The sequence below is a fragment of the Pleurodeles waltl genome, chromosome 1_2 (genome assembly GCF_031143425.1).
Source record: "Pleurodeles waltl isolate 20211129_DDA chromosome 1_2, aPleWal1.hap1.20221129, whole genome shotgun sequence".
Taxonomy (NCBI): domain Eukaryota; kingdom Metazoa; phylum Chordata; class Amphibia; order Caudata; family Salamandridae; genus Pleurodeles; species Pleurodeles waltl.
Window position 1 is genome coordinate 1349293392 of NC_090437.1, and position 26300 is coordinate 1349319691.

The 26300-nt window shown below is 49.5% G+C and overlaps 1 protein-coding gene across 2 annotated transcripts in view; it reads left to right on the forward strand.

The window, feature by feature from the left end:
• The window catches only part of LOC138252733 (NACHT, LRR and PYD domains-containing protein 3-like), a 451062-nt gene that overhangs the window by 118736 nt on the left and 306026 nt on the right, over positions 1 to 26300 (forward strand). For both annotated transcript variants that reach the window (XM_069205763.1, XM_069205764.1), the window contains 2 exons: positions 787 to 873; positions 10265 to 10432. In XM_069205763.1, coding sequence (XP_069061864.1) covers positions 787 to 873; positions 10265 to 10432 — 255 coding nt within the window. The remainder of the gene's footprint in view (positions 1 to 786; positions 874 to 10264; positions 10433 to 26300) is intronic.

A 26300-nucleotide genomic window follows, 5' to 3' on the forward strand; every position in this document is an offset into this window, starting at 1 on the left:
TGAAGTCTCCTTGCTTACACTTTGTGCTCTCTGATTCCACAGGACAGTGCCACTGAGAGTCTCCTTGCTTACATTTTGTGCTCTCTGATTCCACAGGACAGTGACACTGAGGGTCTCCTTGCTTACACTTTGTGTTCACTGATTCCACAGGACAGTGCCACTGAGAGTCTCCTTGCTTACATTTTGTGCTCTCTGATTCCACAGGACAGTGACACTGAGGGTCTCCTTGCTTACACTTTGTGTTCACTGATTCCACAGGACAGTGACACTGAGGGTCTCCTTACTTACACTGTGTACTCTCTGATTCCACGGGACAGTGACACTGAAGTCTCCTTGCTTACACTTTGTGCTCTCTGATTCCATAGGACAGTGTCACTGAGCGTCTCCTTGCTTACACTTTGTGTTCACTGATTCCACAGGACAGTGTCACTGACCGTCTCCTTGCTACACCTTGTGTTCACTGATTCCACAGGACAGTGACACTGAGGGTCTCCTTGCTTACACTTTGTGCTCTCTGATTCCACAGGACAGTGACACTGAGGGTCTCCTTGCTTACACTTTGTGCTCTCTGATTCCATAGGGCAGTGACACTGTCTGGGGTCTCCTTGCTTACACTTTGTTTTCACTGATTCCACAGGACAGTAACACTGAGGTCTCCTTGCTTACACTGTGTACTCTCTGATTCCACAGGACAGTGACACTGAAGTCTCCTTGCTTACACTTTGTGTTCACTGATGCCACAGGACAGTGACAATCTTTGTTTACACTTGTTCTCTCTGTCCTCAGGCTGGAAAGTGTTACCCTGGGGGACATGGGTGCTGTCCTCCTCTCCAGAGCCTTGAATACCCCTGAGTGCCGGATACAGAAGCTGGTGTAAGTATCATACGGCCTTATGTTCACTAGCAGTTTAGTAATGTACTGCATTGACTAGTAATCTAGTACTGTAAAGATATGTACGTTCTGGCATTGACTGGCAGTGAGTACTGTAGAGATGTGTGCAACCTTGCACTGACCTGCAGTGCACCAATGTAAAGCAATATGCAGCATGGCACTAACTGGGACATCTGTACTATAAAGATATGTGCAGCCTGGTATTGACTGACAGTGCAGTACTGTAAAGATATGTACATTCTGGCCATGACTGACAGTGAAGTACTGTAAAGATATGTACATTCTGGCATTGACTGGCAGTGAGTACTGTAGAGATGTGTGCAACCTTGCACTGACCTGCAATGCACAAATGTAAAGCTATGTGCAGCCTGGCACTGAATGGCAGATCTGTACTGTAAAGATATGTACATTCTGGCATTGACTGACAGTGCTGTACTGTAAAGATATGTACATCCTGGCCCTGACTTGCAGTTCTTTACTGTAAAGATATGTACATTCTAGCATTGACTGGCAGTGAGTACTGTAGAGATATGTGCAACCTTGCACTGACCTGCAGTGCACCAATGTAAAGATATGTGCAGCCTGGCATTGACTGACAGTGCAGTACTGTAAAGATATGTACATTCTGGCACTGACTAACAGTGCAGTACTGTAAACAAATGTACATTCTGGCATTGACGGACAGCGCAGTACTGTAATGACATGTCCAGTCTTACATTGACTGGCAGTGCAGTATTGTAGAGATATGTCCAGCTCACCTTACTCCTGCCTCTTCCTCTTGCAGTACTGTAGAGCTATGTCTAGCTGATCTTACTCCTGTCTCTTCCTCTTCCAGTACTGTAGAGATATGTCACGCTGTCCTTACTCTTGTCTCTTCTAGTACTGTAGAGATGTGTCCAGCTGTCCTTACTCCAGTGTCTTCCAGTACTGTAGAGATATGTCCAGCTGTCCTTACTGCAGTGTCTCCCAGTAATGTAGAGATATGTCCTTACTCCTGTCTCTTCCAGTACTGTAGAGATATGTCCAGCTCGCCTTAGTCCTGTCTCTTCCAGTACTGTAGAGATATGTCCAGCTGTCCTTACTCCAGTGTCTTCCAGTACTGTAGAGATACATCCACCTCGACTTACTCCTGCCTCATCCTCTTTCCCCAGTCACTGTCTTTGCAGTATCTGCCCCCCCTTTGCTGTCCTCTGTCTGTCATGATCACCCTGGTGGGCCCCACATTACATACCCGAGGGCACAGGCAGAGATCTCCTTCCTGTGGCTCCACAGTGTGACCTTAGATGTCACTGATTCTACCTCTCTATTTCAGGGTGACTGTAAGAAACTTGGCTCTTTGCAGAGATCCCCTCAACTCTTTGCCCCACTTAGACCGATGATCCTGTTGCTTTTGACCTGTAAGCGTGCTGAGGCCTGCTAGCCTGCTAACTTGGCAAGGACTTTACCACCCCTGTAAGTCCCTAGTAATTGATACCAGTGGTACCCAGGGCAAGGGTGGTAAAGGGGTCACCGGGGCTGAAGCACTGATCGTGCCACCCTGTGTGACCCGAGTAAAAGTGAGACTGCACAGCTGCCTGCTGTGTGAGTGCGACTCTGCAGAGTCCCCTGTAATGTCCATAGACAGGTCAGTCCCCCCTACGGCAGCCTCCTGTAGCCCCGGAGGCCGGGTGCACCGTATTATGAGCGAGGACATATATGCATGAGCAGCCTGCTGTGTGAGTGCGACTCTGCAGAGTCCCCTGTACTCTCCATAGACAGGTCAGTCCCCCCTATGGCAGCCTCCTGTAGCCCCGGAGGCCGCGTGCACCGTATTATGAGCGAGGACATATATGCACGAGCAGCCTGCTGTGTGAGTGCGACTCTTCAGAGTCCCCTGTACTGTTCATAGACAGGTCAGTCCCCCCTACGGCAGCCTCCTGTAGCCCCGGAGGCCGGGTGCACCGTATTATGAGGGAGGACATATATGCACAAGCAGCCTGCTGTGTGAGTGCGACTCTGCAGAGTCCCCTGTACTGTCCATTGACAGGTCAGTCGCCCCTACGGCAGCCTCCTGTAGCCCCGGAGGCCGGGTGCACCGTATTATGAGGGAGGACATATATGCACGAGCAGCCTGCTGTGTGAGTGCGACTCTGCAGAGTCCCCTGTACTGTCCATAGACAGGCCAGTCGCCCCTACTGCAGCCTCCTGTAGCCCCGGAGGCCGGGTGCACTGTATTATGAGTGAGGACATATATGCACGAGCAGCCTGCTGTGTGAGTGCGACTCTGCAGAGTCCCCTGTACTGTCCATTGACAGGTCAGTCGCCCCTACGGCAGCCTCCTGCAGCCCCGGAGGCCGGGTGCACTGTATTATGAGTGAGGACATATATGCACGAGCAGCCTGCTGTGTGAGTGCGACTCTGCAGAGCCCCCTGTACTGTCTACAGACAGGTCAGTCCTCCCTACGGCAGCCTCCTGTAGCCCCGGAGGCCGCGTGCACTGTATTATGAGTGAGGACATAGATGCACGAGCAGCCTGCTGTGTGAGTGCGATTCTGCAGAGTCCCCTGTAATGTCCATAGACAGGTCAGTCCCCCCTACGGCAGCCTCCTGTAGCCCCGGAGGCCGGGTGCACCGTATTATGAGCGAGGACATACATGCACGAGCAGCCTGCTGTGTGAGTGCGACTCTGCAGAGTCCCCTGTACTCTCCATAGACAGGTCAGTCCCCCCTACAGCAGCCTCCTGTAGCCCCGGAGGCCGCGTGCACCGTATTATGAGCGAGGACATATATGCACGAGCAGCCTGCTGTGTGAGTGTGACTCTTCAGAGTCCCCTGTACTGTTCATAGACAGGTCAGTCCCCCCTACGGCAGCCTCCTGTAGCCCCGGAGGCCGGGTGCACCGTATTATGAGGGAGGACATATATGCACGAGCAGCCTGCTGTGTGAGTGCGACTCTGCAGAGTCCCCTGTACTGTCCATAGACAGGCCAGTCGCCCCTACTGCAGCCTCCTGTAGCCCCGGAGGCCGGGTGCACTGTATTATGAGTGAGGACATATATGCACGAGCAGCCTGCTGTGTGAGTGCGACTCTGCAGAGTCCCCTGTACTGTCCATTGACAGGTCAGTCGCCCCTACGGCAGCCTCCTGCAGCCCCGGAGGCCGGGTGCACTGTATTATGAGTGAGGACATATATGCATGAGCAGCCTGCTGTGTGAGTGCGACTCTGCAGAGCCCCCTGTACTGTCTACAGACAGGTCAGTCCTCCCTACGGCAGCCTCCTGTAGCCCCAGAGGCCGGGTGCACTGTATTATGAGCGAGGACATATATGCACGAGCAGCCTGCTTTGTGAGTGCGACTCTGCAGAGTCCCCTGTAGTGTCCATAGACAGGTCAGTCCCCCCTACGGCAGCCTCCTGCAGCCCCGGAGGCCGCGTGCACTGTATTATGAGGGAGGACATATATGCATGAGCAGCCTGCTGTGTGAGTGCGACTCTGCAGAGCCCCCTATACTGTCCATAGACAGGTCAGTCCCCTCTACGGCAGGCCTCCTGCAGCCCCAGAGGCCGCGTGCACTGTATTATAAGCGAGGACATGTATGCACGAGCAGCCTGCTGTGTGAGTGCGACTCTGCAGAGTCCCCTATACTGTCCATAGACAGGTCAGTTGCCCCTACGGCAGCCTCCTATTATGAGTGAGGACATATATGCATGAGCAAATGTGACCCCGTGATAGCATTTAAAACGTAATGCTACCACGGGTAGCCGGTGGTCTAGAGGATGATATGGACTGGTATCTGGGCAGTTCCCAGATGTCCAGCTCTGTGATGACCAGGCTGATGCCCCCATGTTTGGTATCAAACACCTAGCTTTTTAACCCTGACCATGATGTCCATGCTCAGGATTAACTATCTTGTGCCCTGGTGTAGGAGGCTGGCCTGGCTTATAGTTGGTCCCTTGTGGTACCTACACCTTGTGCCAGGTACAGTTATCCCTTATTAATAGATTAGAGGTATTCTAGCAGCTTAGGCTGATAGAGGTAGCTATAGCAGAGCAGCTTAGGCTGAACTATACTCCTAAGGGAGTATATCCTCTGAGATACTTTTGGCATATTGTCACTGAAATAAAGTACCTTTATTTTTAGTATATCTGTGTATTGTGCTTTCTTATGATATAGTGTTATATGATATAAGTGGTATAGTAGGAGCTTTGCATGTCTCCTAGTTCAGCTTAAGCTGCTCTGCTATAGCTACATCCATCAGCCTAAGCTGCTAGAACACTACTAATCTACTAATAAGGGATAACTGGACCTGGCACAAGGTGTAAGTACCATCAGGTACCCACTATAAGCCTGGCCAGCCTCCTACATGGTCTCTTGTGTAGTATATTATGCCAGAGAAAACAGGTGGGATGGTCTCTGGTGCAGTATATATCATCAGAGTCTACAGGTGCGATGGTCTCTGGTGTAGTATATATCATCAGAGTCTACAGGTGCGATGGTCTCTGGTGTAGTATATATCATCAGAGTCTACAGGTGCGATGGTCTCTGGTGCAGTATATATCATCAGAGTCTACAGGTGCGATGGTCTCTGGTGCAGTATATATCATCAGAGTCTACAGGTGCGATGGTCTCTGGTGTAGTATATATCATCAGAGTCTACAGGTGCGATGGTCTCTGGTGCAGTATATATCATCAGAGTCTACAGGTGCGATGTTCTCTGGTGCAGTATATATCATCAGAGTCTACAGGTGCGATAGTCTCTGGTGTAGTATATATCGTCAGAGTCTACAGGTGCGATGGTCTCTGGTGCAGTATATATCATCAGAGTCTACAGGTGTGATGGTCTCTGGTGCAGTATATATCATCAGAGTCTACAGGTGCGATGGTCTCTGGTGTAGTATATATCATCAGAGTCTACAGGTGCGATGGTCTCTGGTGCAGTATATATCATCAGAGTCTACAGGTGCGAGTCTACAGGTGCGATAGTCTCTGGTGCAGTATATATCATCAGAGTCTACAGGTGGGATGGTCTCTGGTGCAGTATATATCATCAGAGTCTACAGGTGCGATGGTCTCTGGTGCAGTATATATCATCAGAGTCTACAGGTGCGATGGTCTCTGGTGTAGTATATATCATCAGAGTCTACAGGTGCGATGGTCTCTGGTGCAGTATATATCATCAGAGTCTACAGGTGTCATGGTCTCTGGTGCAGTATATATCATCAGAGTCTACAGGTGCGATGGTCTCTGGTGCAGTATATATCATCAGAGTCTACAGGTGCGATGGTCTCTGGTGCAGTATATATCATCAGAGTCTACAGGTGCGATGGTCTCTGGTGCAGTATATATTGTCAGAGGCCACAGGTGCGATGGTCTATGGTGCAGTATATATCATCAGAGTCTACAGGTGCGATGGTATCTGGTGCAGTATATATCATCAGAGTCTACAGGTGCGATGGTCTCTGGTGTAGTATATATCGTCAGAGTCTACAGGTGCGATGGTCTCTGGTGTAGTATATATCGTCAGAGTCTACAGGTGCGATGGTCTCTGGTGCAGTATATATCATCAGAGTCTACAGGTGCGATGGTCTCTGGTGCAGTATATATCGTCAGAGTCTACAGGTGCGATGGTCTCTTGTGTAGTATATATCGTCAGAGTCTACAGGTGCGATGGTCTCTTGTGTAGTATATATCGTCAGAGTCTACAGGTGCGATGGTCTCTGGTGCAGTATATATCATCAGAGTCTACAGGTGCGATGGTCTCTGGTGTAGTATATATCATCAGAGTCTACAGGTGCGATGGTCTCTGGTGTAGTATATATCATCAGAGTCTACAGGTGCGATGGTCTCTGGTGCAGTATATATCATCAGAGTCTACAGGTGCGATGGTCTCTGGTGCAGTATATATCATCAGAGTCTACAGGTGCGATGGTCTCTGGTGTAGTATATATCATCAGAGTCTACAGGTGCGATGGTCTCTGGTGCAGTATATATCATCAGAGTCTACAGGTGCGATGGTCTCTGGTGTAGTATATATCATCAGAGTCTACAGGTGCGATGGTCTCTGGTGCAGTATATATCATCAGAGTCTACAGCTGCGATGGTCTCTGGTGCAGTATATATCATCAGAGTCTACAGGTGCGATGGTCTCTGGTGCAGTATATATCATCAGAGTCTACAGGTGCGATGGTCTCTGGTGTAGTATATATATCGTCAGAGTCTACAGGTGCGATGGTCTCTGGTGTAGTATATATCGTCAGAGTCTACAGGTGCGATGGTCTCTGGTGCAGTATATATCATCAGAGTCTACAGGTGCGATGGTCTCTGGTGCAGTATATATCATCAGAGTCTACAGGTGCGATGGTCTCTGGTGCAGTATATATCATCAGAGTCTACAGGTGCGATGGTCTCTGGTGTAGTATATATCATCAGAGTCTACAGGTGCGATGGTCTCTGGTGCAGTATATATCATCAGAGTCTACAGGTGCGATGGTCTCTGGTGCAGTATATATCATCAGAGTCTACAGGTGTGATGGTCACTGGTGTAGTATATATTGTCAGAGACCACAGGTGCGATGGTCTCTGGTGCAGTATATATCATCAGAGTCTACAGGTGCGATGGTCACTGGTGTAGTATATATCATCAGAGTCTACAGGTGCGATGGTCTCTGGTGTAGTATATATCGTCAGAGTCTACAGGTGCGATGGTCTCTGGTGCAGTATATATCATCAGAGTCTACAGGTGCGATGGTCTCTGGTGCAGTATATATCATCAGAGTCTACAGGTGCGATGGTCTCTGGTGCAGTATATATCATCAGAGTCTACAGGTGCGATGGTCTCTGGTGCAGTATATATCATCAGAGTCTACAGGTGTGATGGTCTCTGGTGCAGTATATATCATCAGAGTCTACAGGTGCGATGGTCTCTGGTGCAGTATATATCATCAGAGTCTACAGGTGCGATGGTCTCTGGTGCAGTATATATTGTCAGAGGCCACAGGTGCGATGGTCTCTGGTGCAGTATATATCATCAGAGTCTACAGGTGCGATGGTCTCTGGTGCAGTATATATCGTCAGAGTCTACAGGTGCGATGGTCTCTGGTGCAGTATATATCATCAGAGTCTACAGGTGCGATGGTCTCTGGTGTAGTATATATCGTCAGAGTCTACAGGTGCGATGGTCTCTGGTGTAGTATATATCGTCAGAGTCTACAGGTGCGATGGTCTCTGGTGCAGTATATATCATCAGAGTCTACAGGTGCGATGGTCTCTGGTGCAGTATATATCATCAGAGTCTACAGGTGCGATGGTCTCTTGTGTAGTATATATCATCAGAGTCTACAGGTGCGATGGTCTCTGGTGCAGTATATATCATCAGAGTCTACAGGTGCGATGGTCTCTGGTGTAGTATATATCATCAGAGTCTACAGGTGCGATGGTCTCTGGTGCAGTATATATCATCAGAGTCTACAGGTGCGATGGTCTCTGGTGCAGTATATATCATCAGAGTCTACAGGTGTGATGGTCACTGGTGTAGTATATATTGTCAGAGACCACAGGTGCGATGGTCTCTGGTGCAGTATATATCATCAGAGTCTACAGGTGCGATGGTCACTGGTGTAGTATATATCGTCAGAGTCTACAGGTGTGATGGTCTCTGGTGCAGTATGTATCGTCAGAGTCTACAGGTGCGATGGTCTCTGGTGTAGTATATATCATTAGAGTCTACAGGTGCGATGGTCTCTGGTGTAGTATATATCGTCAGAGTCTACAGGTGCGATGGTCTCTGGTGTAGTATATATCGTCAGAGTCTACAGGTGCGATGGTCTCTGGTGCAGTATATATCGTCAGAGTCTACAGGTGCGATGGTCTCTGGTGCAGTATATATCGTCAGAGTCTACAGGTGCGATGGTCTCTGGTGTAGTATATATCGTCAGAGTCTACAGGTGCGATGGTGTCTGGTGCAGTATATATCATCAGAGTCTACAGGTGCGATGGTCTCTGGTGCAGTATATATCATCAGAGTCTACAGGTGCGATGGTCTCTGATGTAGTATATATCATCAGAGTCTACAGGTGCGATGGTCTCTGGTGCAGTATATATCATCAGAGTCTACAGGTGCGATGGTCTCTGGTGTAGTATATATCATCAGAGTCTACAGGTGCGATGGTCTCTGGTGCAGTATATATCATCAGAGTCTACAGGTGCGATGGTCTCTGGTGCAGTATATATCATCAGAGTCTACAGGTGCGATGGTCTCTGGTGCAGTATATATCATCAGAGTCTACAGGTGCGATGGTCTCTGTTGCAGTATATATCATCAGAGTCTACAGGTGGGATGGTCTCTGGTGCAGTATATATCGTCAGAGTCTACAGGTGGGATGGTCTCTGGTGCAGTATATATTGTCAGAGGCCACAGGTGCGATGGTCTCTGGTGCAGTATATATTGTCAGAGTCTACAGGTGCGATGGTCTCTGGTGTAGTATATATCATCAGAGTCTACAGGTGCGATGGTCTCTGGTGCAGTATATATTGTCAGAGGCCACAGGTGCGATGGTCTCTGGTGCAGTATATATTGTCAGAGTCTACAGGTGCGATGGTCTCTGGTGCAGTATATATCATCAGAGTCTACAGGTGCGATGGTCTCTGGTGCAGTATATATCATCAGAGTCTACAGGTGCGATGGTCTCTGGTGCAGTATATATCATCAGAGTCTACAGGTGCGATGGTCTCTGGTGCAGTATATATCATCAGAGTCTACAGGTGCGATGGTCTCTGGTGTAGTATATATCATCAGAGTCTACAGGTGCGATGGTCTCTGGTGCAGTATATATCATCAGAGTCTACAGGTGCGATGGTCTCTGGTGTAGTATATATCATCAGAGTCTACAGGTGCGATGGTCTCTGGTGCAGTATATATCATCAGAGTCTACAGGTGCGATGGTCTCTGGTGTAGTATATATCATCAGAGTCTACAGGTGCGATGGTCTCTGGTGTAGTATATATCATCAGAGTCTACAGGTGCGATGGTCTCTGGTGTAGTATATATCATCAGAGTCTACAGGTGCGATGGTCTCTGGTGCAGTATATATCATCAGAGTCTACAGGTGCGATGGTCTCTGGTGTAGTATATATCATCAGAGTCTACAGGTGCGATGGTCTCTGGTGTAGTATATATCATCAGAGTCTACAGGTGCGATGGTCTCTGGTGTAGTATATATCGTCAGAGTCCACAGGTGTGAAGGGTGCAGTATATATTTGCAGAGTCCACAGCTGTGAAAGGTGTAGTATATATTGCCAGAGTCCATAGGTGCGATGGTCTCAGGCGTTGTCTGTGTTGCCTCTGTTAACCCCTTCACTTCACTAGAGCTTTGTCACATGGTTGTCTCCTCTCTACAGGTTAGCCAATAACAAGCTCACTGATGCCTGCGCCAAAGACCTCGCAGATGCTCTCCAGATCAACCAGCACCTAAAACACCTCCTGCTCTCCAGAAACTGTTTCACCAGCACATCTGTTGTGAGCTTTAACCGCATCTTACTATGCTGTGGCAGCCTGAAGGAGTACCGGTGAGTATCACTCATATCAGTCAGTGTTGGTGAGTATCACTCATGCCAGTCAGTGCCAGTGAGTATCACTTATGTTGGTCAGTGTCAGTGAGTATCACTCATGTGACTCAGAGCTTGTGAGTATCACTCATGTGACTCAGAGCCGGTAAGTATCAGGTACATCAGTCAGTGCCGGTGAGTATCACTCATGTCAGTCAGTGCTGGTGAGTATCACTTATGTCCACACTTTCCTCTGTTGTCGAAGCCTTAAGGTCTGGTCGTGACACCATCCTGTTTCTTCACCACCACCTAAAGGAGTGAGGGTCACAGTCACTTCTAAGATTCAACCACATTATGGGCCTGGAGATGGGAGGGACCCAGAGGGAACCGCCTAGGGAGCTACTCAGGACCCGCCCTCTCCACCCAGCAATCTTCTGGGATCACTTAAGCTCATTCGACACAGCAGCCACCAATCATGCGAATGATGTAGGGCACATGCGCAGAGGTAAATCTGTCTCCTGTGAGCCTCCAAACAGTAGACATGGTGGCAAGGAGTGCTTGTCTGTAGCCAGACTTCTAGTGGCCATATTGGCAAGCCAGGAAGACTGATGGCTCTAGACTGATCCTGGGACCTCGCGAACCCGAAGTACTGAACTTATTTCCAGGGGTATGGTCTGCTAGAGTCCCAGTGCTAGTGTGTGGGGCTCCCAGGAGAGTAGATGAGTATCTAGACCACTTGTCAGTGTCGGGTGAAGGCTGGGCCTTCTCAGAGCAGGTGGGGCCTCAGAACCTGACCACATTTCTCAAATGTGAAGGGAAAGATGGAGGTTCAGGAGGGTCTTCTCAGAGTCCACCATGAGCCTCAAGACGCCAGGGCCGTGTGATAACACCTCAGCGAGAGAACTGACCACATTGTCATGGCACCTCAGCAAAAGAACTGGCCACATTGTGGTGGCATCTCAGTGAGGGAACTGGCCACATTGTGGTGGTACCGCAGTGGTGGATGTAGGAGGCTGGACTGGTTTGTAGTGAGTACCAAGGGGTACTTGCACCAGGCCCAGTTATCCCTTATTAGTGTATAGGGTGTCTAGCAGCTTAGGCTGATAGATAATGGTAGCTTAGCAGAGCAGCTTAGGCTGAACTAGGAGACGTGTGAAGCTACTACAGTACCACTTAGTGTCATATGCACAATATCATAAGAAAACACAATACACAGTTATACTAAAAATAAAGGTACTTTATTTTTATGACAATATGCCAAAGTATCTTAGAGTGTACCCTCAGTGAGAGGATAGGAAATATACACAAGATATATATACACAATAGCAAAAATATGCAGTATAGTCTTAGAAAACAGTGCAAACAATGTATAGTTACAATAGGATGCAATGGGGAAACATAGGGATAGGGGCAACACAAACCATATACTCCAAAAGTGGAATGCGAACCACGAATGGACCCCAAACCTATGTGACCTTGTAGAGGGTCGCTGGGACTATTAGAAAATAGTGAGAGTTAGGAAAATAACCCTCCCCAAGACCCTGAAAAGTGAGTGCAAAGTGCACTAAAGTTCCCCTAAGGACAAAAGAGTTGTGTTAGAGGAATAATGCAGGAAAGACACAAACCAGCAATGCAACAACTGTGGATTTCCAATCTAGGGTACCTGTGGAACAAGGGGACCAAGTCCAAAAGTCACAAGCAAGTCGTAGATGGGCAGATGCCCAGGAAATGCCAGCTGCGGGTGCAAAGAAGCTTCGACTGGACAGAAGAAGCTGAGGTTTCTGCAGGAACAAAAAGGGCTAGAGACTTCCCCTTTGGTGGACGGATCCCTCTCGCCTTGGAGAGTCGTGAAGAAGTGTTTTCCCGCCGGAAGGACGCCAACAAGCCTTGCTACACGCAAATCGTGCGTTTGGCGTTTTTGGACGCTGCTGGGGCCCAGGAGGGACCAGGAGGTCGCAAATTGGACCTGAAGAGAGAGGGGACGTCGAGCAAGACAAAGAGCCCTCACTGAAGCAGGTAGCACCCGGAGAAGTGCCAGAAACAGGCACTACGAGGATGCGTGAAACGGTGCTCGCCGAAGTTGCACAAAGGAGTCCCACGTCGCCGGAGACCAACTTAGAAAGTCGTGCAATGCAGGTTAGAGTGCCGTGGACCCAGGCTTGGCTGTGCACGAAGGATTTCCGCCGGAAGTGCACAGGGGCCAGAGTAGCTGCAAAGTCGCGGTTCCCAGCAATGCAGCCCAGCGAGGTGAGGCAAGGACTTACCTCCACCAAACTTGGGCTGAAGAGTCACTGGACTGTGGGGGTCACTTGGACAGTGTCGCTGGATTCGAGGGACCTCACTCGTCGTGCTGAGAGGAGACCCAAGGGACCGGTAATGCAGCTTTTTGGTGCCTGCGGTTGCAGGGGGAAGATTCCGTCGACCCACGGGAGATTTCTTCGGAGCTTCTGGTGCAGAGAGGAGGCAGGCTACCCCCACAGCATGCACAAGCAGGAAAACAGTCGAGAAGGCGGCAGGATCAGCGTTACAGAGTTGCAGTAGTCGTCTTTGCTACTATGTTGCAGGTTTGCAGGCTTCCAGCGCGGTCAGCGGTCGATTCCTTATCAGAAGGTGAAGAGGGAGATGCAGAGGAACTCGGCTGAGCTCATGCATTCGTTATCTAAAGTTTCCCCAGAGACAGAGACCCTAAATAGCCAGAAAAGAGGGTTTGGCTACCTAGGAGAGAGGAAAGGCTACTAACACCTGAAGGAGCCTATCAGCAGGAGTCTCTGACGTCACCTGGTGGCACTGGCCACTCAGAGCAGTCCAGTGTGCCAGCAGCACCTCTGTTTCCAAGATGGCAGAGGTCTGGAGCACACTGGAGGAGCTCTGGACACCTCCCAGGGGAGGTGCAGGTCAGGGGAGTGGTCACTCCCCTTTCCTTTGTCCAGTTTCGCGCCAGAGCAGGGGCTAAGGGGTCCCTGAACCGGTGTAGACTGGCTTATGCAGAATTGGGCACCTATGTGCCCAACAAAGCATTTCCAGAGGCTGGGGGAGGCTACTCCTCCCCTGCCTTCACACCATTTTCCAAAGGGAGAGGGTGTCACACCCTCTCTCAGAGGAAGTTCTTTGTTCTGCCATCCTGGGCCAGGCCTGGCTGGACCCCAGGAGGGCAGCTGCCTGTCTGAGGGGTTGGCAGCAGCAGCAGCTGCAGTGAAACCCCAGGAAGGGCAGTCTGGCAGTACCAGGGTCTGTGCTACAGACCACTGGGATCATGGAATTGTACCAACAATGCCAGGATGGCATAGAGGGGGCAATTCCATGATCATAGACATGTTACATGGCCATATTCGGAGTTACCATGGTGAAGCTACATATAGGTAGTGACCTATATGTAGTGCACGCGTGTAATGGTGTCCCCGCACTCACAAAGTTCAGTGAATTGGCTCTGAACAATGTGGGGGCACCTTGGCTAGTGCCAGGGTGCCCTCACACTAAGTAACTTTGCACCTAACCTTTACCAGGTAAAGGTTAGACATATAGGTGACTTATAAGTTACTTAAGTGCAGTGTAAAATGGCTGTGAAATAACGTGGACGTTATTTCACTCAGGCTGCAGTGGCAGGCCTGTGTAAGAATTGTCAGAGCTCCCTATGGGTGGCAAAAGAAATGCTGCAGCCCATAGGGATCTCCTGGAACCCCAATACCCTGGGTTCCTCAGTACCATATACTAGGGAATTATAAGGGTGTTCCAGTAAGCCAATGTAAATTGGTAAAATTGGTCACTAGCCTGTTAGTGACAATTTGAAAGTAATGAGAGAGCATAACCACTGAGGTTCTGGTTAGCAGAGCCTCAGTGAGACAGTTAGGCACCACACAGGGAACATATACATGCACACCTATGAGCACTGGGGCCCTGTGTGACAGGGTCCCAGTGACACATACATATAGGCCACAAACCTATGAGCACTGGGGTCCTGACCAGCAGGATCCCAGTGACACATAACAAACATACTGAAAACATAGTGTTTTCACTATGAGCACTGAGGCCTGGCTATCAGGATCCCAGTGAGACAGTGAAAACAGTGACAAACATCCTGACATACACTCACAAACAGGCCAAAAGTGGGGGTAACAAGGCTAGAAAGAGGCTACCTTCTCACACAACCCCCCCCCCCAAACGAAGGACAATAAGGCTAACCTTGGCCAGTTGAGACTTTATTGTCTAAGTGGTGATAAGTAGAGAGTAGCTCTGCAATAGACTGGTTACTCCCTTTATCATCCACTATATGGTTACTTCCCTGTGGGGATGTAAACCACCCTGTTTGAAGTGTTTTAGCTAAGCAACAATGCGAAGATGTATTTTCAGAGTTTCTATCAGTAAGTTTTAGTTTAGAGCAGTGGGAATTGTCCACTGAACCTATTTGTAGTGATGGAAATGCCAGACAGGGATGCTGTCTCAGAAAAGCCATAGCAGGGCAAAAACTTTGTCCATATGGCTGGAAGAGAGAACAGGGATGCTGTTTCTCTTGGGTTGGAGCAGGGCAGGGATGCTGTCCTATCAGCTCCACACTAGGGCAGGGATGCTGTCCTAAGTGTTGTGAGGCAGTGCAGAGTTTCTGCACTAAAGTTTCTCTGGGAGGGTTGGAGGGATGCTCCATGTTAACTAAAATGGTGCTCTTTTTCTCACCAATGTTAGTTATCCCACAGAGAGGTACTTCCACCTCAGGGAGTACAGTTTTGCCAACTGATGATTCCCTTGGAACAGGTGCCACCCCAGGAGAGGTTTCTCCCACCACAGGAATGGTATCCTGAATGGTAGGGTGGTTAGGGGATACTGTGATACCCTTTTTACCTGTTGATGGAGAGGGATCCTGAGTTTTCAGGCCTTCTCTCCTTTGCTTTTTCATTTCAGTAGAAATGAGAGGGAACAATTCCTCAGGGATGCCCAGCATGGCTGCATGGGCATAAAACTCTACATCAGCCCAACCTGAGGCCTCTAGGTCATTACCTAAGAGACAGTCTACAGGTAAGCTAGGTGATACCACCACCTGCTTAGGGCCAGTAACTCCACCCCAACTAAACTGAATTATAGCTAAGGGAAGAAACTTAGTGGAGTTATGGACATCAATAATCTTATACTGTTGTCCAATGATGTGTTGATCAGGGTGCACTAGGTCTTCAGTCACCAAAGTGAAACTGGCACCTGTGTCCCTGTAGGCCAAGGCCTCAACACCATTTATTGAAACTGTCTGCCTGTACTTATCCATTGTAAGGGGACAAGCAGCCAGTGTGGCAAGGCCAATGCCACTAGGTGTGACAGAAACTGTCTTGGGACTGATTACATCAGTTTCCACTATGGACCCATAAGTGAACCCAACTACACCCTTTGCTTGACTGTTGCCAGCAGTCCCACCACTAGTACCACTACTGCTAGGGGCACTAGAGCTTGATGTATTAGTGGTGGTAGGCTCAGGGGGTTTACCTGGACAGGACTTATCCCCTGGCCTATGGCCTCTATTTTTACACACAAAGCACCAAGGCTTTTTAATGTGTGCAGGTTGGGAAGAAGAGGAAGAATTTGTTTTATCCCCACCCTCTGAAGAGTGTTTAAGATTTGAAGTGGGATCTTTGGTTTTACCCTTATCCCCATGCTTATCTTGAGATTTTTCACCATCTTTCTTCTTATTGCCATCTTTGTCACCCCCTGTATGAACTTTTCTGTTCACCCTTGTTCTGACCCATTTGTCTGCCTTCTTTCCCAATTCTTGGGGAGAGGTCAGATCAGAGTCTACCAGGTACTGGTGCAACAAATCAGACACACAATTATTAAGAATATGCTCTCTCAGGATTGTGTTATACAGGCTTTCATAATCAGTAACTTTACTGCCATGTAACCACCCCTCCAAGGCCTTCACTGAATGGTCAATGAAATCAACCCAGTCTTGTGAAGACTCCTTTTTGGTCTCTCTGAACTTTATCCTGTACTGTTCAGTGGTTAAGCCATAACCATCCAGGAGTGCATTCTTCAGAACTGTAAAATTATTGGCATCATTTTCTTTCACAGTAAGGAGCCTATCCCTACCTTTTCCACTAAATTATAGCCATAGGATAGCAGCCCACTGCCTTTGAGGGACATCCTGTACAACACAGGCCCTCTCAAGTGCAGCAAACCACTTGTTAATGTCATCCCCCTCCTTATAAGGGGGAACTATCTTGTGCAGATTCCTGGAATCATGCTCTTTTGCAGGATGACTATGGGGAATACTGCTGCTGCCACCATGGGTATCTAAACCCAACTTCTGTCTTTCCTTCTCTAATTCTAAAGACTGTCTATCCAAATCCAGCTGTTGCTTCTTGAGCTTCAGTCTGGTTTGTTCCACTCTCAATCTATTGAGCTCCCTTTCTAACAATCTGTCATCAGGGTGGGTGGGAGGGACATTTCTAGATACAGAGGTATGATGGGAATGAACAGAAGGAGACCTGTCCCTTACAGAGGGCACCCTAACAGCTTGGCTACCAGCATAATGTGAGAGCACACCATCAGTATGGTGTGATTCAACCTCTGTACCAACTATGCTAGACTGTCTAGTAATGGGCAGGCTGAGAAGTTTCTTTCCTGAACCTTTTCCTGGGGGAGTCCCTGGATCAGATTGAGAACCATTAGCTACTTTTTCACCAGATTGGGCACTTATGGCCTTATCCTGTACTCTAAGCATATTAATTAACAGTTCGAAGGAAGGATTCTTCCCTACACTCAAACCTCTCTCTATGCAGAGACTCCTTGCTCCTTTCCAGCTAAGGTGATCATATGCAAGTTTGGACAGTTCAACATTTTTTCCTGTGCCAGACATTTTTTAGAGAGAGTTAAAGTCATAGAAAAAGAGAAAAAGGTTTTCAGAACTTTTTGGAAAGACAGAAAAAAACTTTTTAAACTTTTAAGAACTTTTTGAAAGTTTTAGAAGTACTTTTCAGCACTTAGAAAAGAGTGAAAAGAGGAAATGCAAAACTTTTTGGCTATGTGTATATACACTGACCTTGTTTTGTATATTTTTCTCTTATGAAAAGTACAATGACAAGAGTGGTAAGTAGTCTCAAGCACTTATCCCACCACTGCACAACCAATGTAGGAGGCTGGACTGGTTTGTAGTGAGTACCAAGGGGTACTTGCACCTTGCACCAGGCCCAGTTATCCCTTATTAGTGTATAGGGTGTCTAGCAGCTTAGGCTGATAGATAATGGTAGCTTAGCAGAGCAGCTTAGGCTGAACTAGGAGACGTGTGAAGCTACTACAGTACCACTTAGTGTCATATGCACAATATCATAAGAAAACACAATACACAGTTATACTAAAAATAAAGGTACTTTATTTTTATGACAATATGCCAAAGTATCTTAGAGTGTACCCTCAGTGAGAGGATAGGAAATATACACAAGATATATATACACAATAGCAAAAATATGCAGTATAGTCTTAGAAAACAGTGCAAACAATGTATAGTTACAATAGGATGCAATGGGGAAACATAGGGATAGGGGCAACACAAACCATATACTCCAGAAGTGGAATGCGAACCACGAATGGACCCCAAACCTATGTGACCTTGTAGAGGGTCGCTGGGACTATTAGAAAATAGTGAGAGTTAGGAAAATAACCCTCCCCAAGACCCTGAAAAGTGAGTGCAAAGTGCACTAAAGTTCCCCTAAGGACAAAAGAGTCATGTTAGAGGAATAATGCAGGAAAGACACAAACCAGCAATGCAACAACTGTGGATTTCCAATCTAGGGTACCTGTGGAACAAGGGGACCAAGTCCAAAAGTCACAAGCAAGTCGTAGATGGGCAGATGCCCAGGAAATGCCAGCTGCGGGTGCAAAGAAGCTTCGACTGGACAGAAGAAGCTGAGGTTTCTGCAGGAACGAAAAGGGCTAGAGACTTCCCCTTTGGTGGACGGATCCCTCTCGCCTTGGAGAGTCGTGCAGAAGTGTTTTTCCGCCGGAAGGACGCCAACAAGCCTTGCTACACGCAAATCGTGCGTTTGGCGTTTTTGGATGCTGCTGGGGCCCAGGAGGGACCAGGAGGTCGCAAATTGGACCTGAAGAGAGAGGGGACGTCGAGCAAGACAAAGAGCCCTCACTGAAGCAGGTAGCACCCGGAGAAGTGCCAGAAACAGGCACTACGAGGATGCGTGAAACAGTGCTCGCCGAAGTTGCACAAAGGAGTCCCACGTCGCCGGAGACCAACTTAGAAAGTCGTGCAATGCAGGTTAGAGTGCCGTGGACCCAGGCTTGGCTGTGCACGAAGGATTTCCGCCGGAAGTGCACAGGGGCCGGAGTAGCTGCAAAGTCGCGGTTCCCAGCAATGCAGCCCAGCGAGGTGAGGCAAGGACTTACCTCCACCAAACTTGGGCTGAAGAGTCACTGGACTGTGGGGGTCACTTGGACAGCGTCGCTGGATTCGAGGGACCTCGCTCGTCGTGCTGAGAGGAGACCCAAGGGACCGGTAATGCAGCTTTTTGGTGCCTGCGGTTTCAGGGGGAAGATTCCGTCGACCCACGGGAGATTTCTTCGGAGCTTCTGGTGCAGAGAGGAGGCAGGCTACCCCCACAGCATGCACAAGCAGGAAAACAGCCGAGAAGGCGGCAGGATCAGCGTTACAGAGTTGCAGTAGTCGTCTTTGCTACTATGTTGCAGGTTTGCAGGCTTCCAGCGCGGTCAGCGGTCGATTCCTTATCAGAAGGTGAAGAGGGAGATGCAGAGGAACTCGGCTGAGCTCATGCATTCGTTATCTAAAGTTTCCCCAGAGACAGAGACCCTAAATAGCCAGAAAAGAGGGTTTGGCTACCTAGGAGAGAGGAAAGGCTACTAACACCTGAAGGAGCCTATCAGCAGGAGTCTCTGACGTCAACTGGTGGCACTGGCCACTCAGAGCAGTCCAGTGTGCCAGCAGCACCTCTGTTTCCAAGATGGCAGAGGTCTGGAGCACACTGGAGGAGCTCTGGACACCTCCCAGGGGAGGTGCAGGTCAGGGGAGTGGTCACTCCCCTTTCCTTTGTCCAGTTTCGCGCCAGAGCAGGGGCTAAGGGGTCCCTGAACCGGTGTAGACTGGCTTATGCAGAATTGGGCACCTCTGTGCCCAACAAAGCATTTCCAGAGGCTGGGGGAGGCTACTCCTCCCCTGCCTTCACACCATTTTCCAAAGGGAGAGGGTGTCACACCCTCTCTCAGAGGAAGTTCTTTGTTCTGCCATCCTGGGCCAGGCCTGGCTGGACCCCAGGAGGGCAGCTGCCTGTCTGAGGGGTTGGCAGCAGCAGCAGCTGCAGTGAAACCCCAGGAAGGGCAGTCTGGCAGTACCAGGGTCTGTGCTACAGACCACTGGGATCATGGAATTGTACCAACAATGCCAGGATGGCATAGAGGGGGCAATTCCATGATCATAGACATGTTACATGGCCATATTCGGAGTTACCATGGTGAAGCTACATATAGGTAGTGACCTATATGTAGTGCACGCGTGTAATGGTGTCCCCGCACTCACAAAGTTCAGTGAATTGGCTCTGAACAATGTGGGGGCACCTTGGCTAGTGCCAGGGTGCCCTCACACTAAGTAACTTTGCACCTAACCTTTACCAGGTAAAGGTTAGACATATAGGTGACTTATAAGTTACTTAAGTGCAGTGTAAAATGGCTGTGAAATAACGTGGACGTTATTTCACTCAGGCTGCAGTGGCAGGCCTGTGTAAGAATTGTCAGAGCTCCCTATGGGTGGCAAAAGAAATGCTGCAGCCCATAGGGATCTCCTGGAACCCCAATACCCTGGGTACCTCAGTACCATATACTAGGGAATTATAAGGGTGTTCCAGTAAGCCAATGTAAATTGGTAAAATTGGTCACTAGCCTGTTAGTGACAATTTGAAAGTAATGAGAGAGCATAACCACTGAGGTTCTGGTTAGCAGAGCCTCAGTGAGACAGTTAGGCACCACACAGGGAACATATACATGCACACCTATGAGCACTGGGGCCCTGTGTGACAGGGTCCCAGTGACACATACATATAGGCCACAAACCTATGAGCACTGGGGTCCTGACCAGCAGGATCCCAGTGACACATAACAAACATACTGAAAACATAGTGTTTTCACTATGAGCACTGAGGCCTGGCTATCAGGATCCCAGTGAGACAGTGAAAACAGTGACAAACACCCTGACATACACTCACAAACAGGCCAAAAGTGGGGGTAACAAGGCTAGAAAGAGGCTACCTTCTCACAGTGGACCTGGCCACATTGTGGTGGTACCTCAGCAAGAGAACTGGATGCAATGTGGTGGCATTTCAGCCAGAGAACTGGCCACATTGTGGTGGCATCTCAGTGAGGGAACTGGCCACATTGTGGTGGCACCTCAGTGAGAGAACTCGCCGCAATGTGGTGGCATCTTAGCGAGAGAACTGGCCACATTGTGGTGACACCTCAGTGAAGGAACTGGCCACATTGTGGTGGCACCTCAGCGAGGAAACTGGTCACATTTCACTCCAGAATCCCAGTCCTAAGGTCACCACAAAGGACACCCAGCACGAGGAACCAGAGAGGGAGCCCAAGAGGCCGTAGAGAGGGTGGGAGTGGATAGAACAACCAGCATGAGCAGCAGAGGAGTCCAGAAGGCCGTAGCAAGGGTGACGATGGACAGGACACCCAGCACTAGGAGCCATCGCCCAAAAGGCCGTAGAGAGGGTGGAGGTGGAGAGGACACCCAGCATGAGAAGCCTGAGCAGGAGACCCTTGAGAGGGTGGAGGTGAACAGGACACCCAGTACAAGAAGCCAGAGCCCAGGAGACCGTAGAGAGGGTGGAGGTGGACAGGACACCCGGCACGAGGAGCCAAAGCAGGAGCCCATTGAGAGGGTGGAGACTGACAGGAAACCCAGCACGAGGAGTTGTATCCCAGGAGTCCATAGAGAGGGTGGAGGTGGACAGGACACCCAGCACAAAGAGCCCAGGAAGCTGTAGAGAGGGTGGAGGTGGACAGGACATCCAGCAAAAGGAACTGGAGGTCATAGAGAGGGTAAAGGTGGACAGGACACCTAGTACGAGGAATCAGAGTCCAGGAGTCCATAGAGAGGGTGTGTATGAGGCTGGCCTGGCTTATAGTGGGTACCTTGTGGTACTTACACCCTGTGCCAGGTCCAGTTATCCCTTATTAGTAGAATAGAGGTGTTTCTAGCAGCTTAGGCTGATAGAAGGTAGTGATGGCAAAGCAGCTTAGGCTGAACTAGGAGACATGCAAAGCTCCTACTATACCACTTATATCATATAGCACAATATCATAAGAAAACACAATACTCAGAGTTACTAAAAATAAAGGTACTTTATTTTTATGACATTATGCCAAAAGTATCTCAGTGAGTACCCTCAGATAGAAGGTAAGTAATATACACAAGTTATATGTACACAAACCCAAAACAGGTAAGTAACAGTAAGAAAAGTAGTGCAAACAAGGTAGAATCACAATAGGATGCAATAGTTGAACATATGTCTAGGGGCAACACAAACCAAATACTCCAAAAGTGGAATGTGAATCACGAATGGACCCCAGACCTATGGGAGCTTGTAGAGGGTCACTAGGACTGTAAGAAAACAGTCAGGGTGTCCAAGATACCCCACCCCAAGACCCTGAAAAGTAGGTGTAAAGTTACCATACTACCCCAAAAGGACACAATAGTCGTGTTAGGGGGATTCTGCAAGAACCACAAGCACCAGCAAAACACTGAAGATGGATTCCTGGACGTGAGGACCTGCAAGGCAAGGGGACCAAGTCCAAGAGTCGCGATAGTGTCCAGGGGATGGCAGGAGCCCAGGAAACCCCGGATGAAGGTGCAAGAGGGCTGCCTCCGGGTGGAAGAAGCCGAAGATTCTGCAACAACGAAAAGGGCTAGGAACTTCTCCATTGGTTGGAAGATGTCCCATGGCATGGCAGATGTTGCAGAAGTGTTTCCACAAAGAAATACCACAAACAAGCCTTGCTAGCTGCAAGGGTCGCAGTAGAGGTTTTTGGGTGCTGCTGGGGACCAGGAAGGACCAGGATGTCGCCCTTGGAGGAGGAGACAGAGGGGGCACTCAGCAACTCAGAGAGCCCCTGCAGAAGCAGGCAGCACCCGCAGAAGTACCGGAGCAGGCCCTTAGAAGATTGGTGTAACCGGAGTCACAAAAGCAGGGTCCCACGATATTGGAGTCCAACTCAGAGGGTTGAGCACTGCAGGACGGAGTGCTGGGGATCCAGGCTAGGCTATGCACGAAGGAATCCTTGGAGAAGTGCACAGAAGCCGGAGCAGCTGCAAATCACGCAGTAGACAGGTTTGCAGTCTAGCATGGGGAGGCAAGGACTTACCTCCACCAAACTTGGACTGAAGGATCACTGGACTGTGGGGGTCATTTGGATCTAGTTCCTGTGTTCCAGGGACCATGCTCGTCAGGATGAGAGGGGACCCAGAGGACCGGTGAAGCAGTCTTTTGGTGCCTGCGTTAGCAGGGGTAAGATTCCGTCGACCCACAGGAGATTTCTTCTTGGCTTCCAGTGCAGGGTGAAGGCAAACAGCCCTTAGAGCATGCACCACCAGGAAACAGTTGAGAAAGCCGGCAGGATGAGGCGCTACAATGTTGCTGGTAGTCGCCTTGCTACTTTGTTGCGGTTTTGCAGGTGTCCTGGAGCAGTCAGCAGTCGATCACTGGCAGAAGCCAAAGAGGGAAGTGCAGTGGAACTCTGGTGAGCTCTTGCATTCATTATCTGAAGACCCCAGAGGAGAGACCATAAATACCCAGAAAAGGAGGTTTGGCTACCAAGAAAGGAGGTTTGGCTACCAAGAAAGGTAAGAACCTATCAGAGGGGTCTCTGACGTCACCTGCTGGCACTGGCCACTCAGAGCAGTCCAGTGTGCCCCCAACACCTCTGAATCCAAGATGGCAGAGGTCTGGGACACACTGGAGGAGCTCTGGGCACCTCACCTGGGAGGTACTGGTCAGGGGAGTGGTCACTCCCCTTTCCTTTGTACAGTTTCGCGCCAGAGTAGGGCTGGGGGATCCCTGAACCGGTGTAGACGGGCTTATGCAGTGATGGGTATCATCTGTGCCCATCAAAGCATTTCCAGAGGCTGGGGGAGGCTACTCCTCCCCAGCCCTTCACACCTATTTCCAAAAGGAGAGGGTGTAACACCCTCTCTCGGAGGAAATCCTTTGTTTTGCCTTCCTGCCTTCCTGGGCCGGGGCCGCCCAGACCCCAGGAGGGCAGAATCCTGTCTGAGGGGTTGGCAGCAGCAGCAGATGCAGAGGAAACCCCGGAAAGGCAGTTTGGCAGTACCCGGGTTCTGTGCTAGAGACCCGGGGGATCATGGAGTTGTCCCCCAAATACCAGAATGGTATTTCATGGTTCATTGATTTTAGACACGTTACATGGCCATGTACGGAGTTACCATTGTGACGCTATACATAGGTAGTGACCTATGTATAGTAAACGCGTGTAATGGTGTCCCCGCACTCACAAAGTTCGGGGAATTTGCCCTGAACAATGTGGGGGCACCTTGGCTAGTGCCAGGGTGCCCACACACTAAGTAACTTTGCACCTAACCTTCACCAAGTGAGGGTTAGACATATAGGTGACTTATAAGTTACTTATGTGCAGTGAAAAATGGCTGTGAAATAACGTGGACGTTATTTCACTCACGCTGCAGTGGCAGACCTGTGTAAGAATTGCCTGAGCTCCCTATGGGTGGCAAAATAAATGCTGCAGCCCATATGGATCTCCTGGAACCCCAATACCATGGGTACCTAAGTACCATATACTAGGTGTAGGAGGCTGGACTGGCTTGTATTGAGTACCAAGGGGTACTTGCACCTTGCACCAGGCCCAGTTATCCCTTATTAGTGTATAGGGTGTCTAGCAGCTTAGGCTGATAGATAATGGTAGCTTAGCAGAGCAGCTTAGGCTGAACTAGGAGACGTGTGAAGCTACTACAGTACCACAAGTGTCACTTGCACAATACCATAAGAAAACACAATACACAGTTATACAAAAAATAAAGGTACTTTATTTTTATGACAATATGCCAAAGTATCTTAGAGTGTACCCTCAGAGTGAGGATAGCAAATATACACAAGTTATATGTACACAATACTAAAAATATGCAGTATAGTCTTAGAAAACAGTGCAAACAATGTATAGTTACAATAGGAGGCAATGGGGACACATAGGGATAGGGGCAACACAAACCATATACTTCAAAAGTGGAATGCGAACCACAAATGGACCCCAAACCTATGTGACCTTGTAGAGGGTCGCTGGGACTATTAGAAAATAGTGAGAGTTAGAAAATTAGCCCTCCCCAAGACCCTGAAAAGTGAGTGCAAAGTGCACTAAAGTTCCCCAAAAGACAAAGAAGTCGTGATACAGGAATAATGCAGGAAAGACACAAACCAACAATGCAACAACTGTGGATTTCCAATCTAGGGTACCTGTGGAACAAGGGGACCAAGTCCAAAAGTCACAAGCAAGTCGGAGATGGGCATATGCCCAGGAAATGCCAGCTGTGGATGCAAAGAAGCTTCTACTGGACAGAAGAAGTTGAGGTTTCTGCTGGAACGAAAAGGGCTAGAGACTTCCCCTTTGGTGGAGGGATCCCTCTCGCCGTGGAGAGTCGTGCAGAAGTGTTTTCCCACCGAAAGAACGCCAACAAGCCTTGCTAGCTGCAAATCGTGCGGTTAGCATTTTTGGACGCTGCTGTGGCTCAGGAGGGACCAGGAGGTCGCAAATTGGACCAGGAGAGAGAGGGGACGTCGGGCAAGACAAGGAGCCCTCTCTGAAGCAGGTAGCTCCCGGAGAAGTGCCAGAAACAGGCACTACGAGGATGCGTGAAACGGTGCTCACCCGAAGTTACACAAAGGAGTCCCACGTCGCCGGAGACCAACTTAGAAAGTCGTGCAATGCAGGTTAGAGTGCCGTGGACCCAGGCTTGGCTGTGCACGAAGGATTTTCCGCCGGAAGTGCACAGGGGCCGGAGTAGCTGCAAAAGTCGTGGTTCCCAGCAATGCAGTCTAGCGAGGTGAGGCAAGGACTTACCTCCACCAAACTTGGACTGAAGAGTCACTGGACTGTGGGGGCCACTTGGACACAGTTGCTGGATTCGAGGGACCTCGCTCGTCGTGCTGAGAGGACACCCAAGGGACCGGTAATGCAGCTTTTTGGTGCCTGCGGTTGCAGGGGGAAGATTCCGTCGACCCACGGGAGATTTCTTCAGAGCTTCTGGTGCAGAGAGGAGGCAGACTACCCCCACAGCATGCACAAGCAGGAAAACAGTCGAGAAGGCGGCAGGATCAGCGTTACAGAGTTGCAGTAGTCGTCTTTGCTACTTTGTTGCAGTGTTGCAGGCTTCCAGCGCGGTCAGCAGTCGATTCCTTATCAGAAGGTGAAGAGAGAGATGCAGAGGAACTCAGATGAGCTCTTGCATTTGTTATCTAAAGTTTCCCCAGAGACAGAGACCCTAAATAGCCAGAAAAGAGGGTTTGGCTACTTAGGAGAGAGGATAGGCTACTAACACCTGAAGGAGCCTATCAGCAGGAGTCTCTGACGTCACCTGGTGGCACTGGCCACTCAGAGCAGTCCAGTGTGCCAGCAGCACCTCTGTTTCCAAGATGGCAGAGGTCTGGAGCACACTGGAGGAGCTCTGGACACCTCCCAGGGGAGGTGCAGGTCAGGGGAGTGGTCACTCCCCTTTCCTTTGTCCAGTTTCGCGCCAGAGCAGGGGCTAAGGGGTCCCTGAACCGGTGTAGACTGGCTTATGCAGAATTGGGCACATCTGTGCCCAAGAAAGCATTTCCAGAGGCTGGGGGAGGCTACTTCTCCCCTGCCTTCACACCATTTTCCAAAG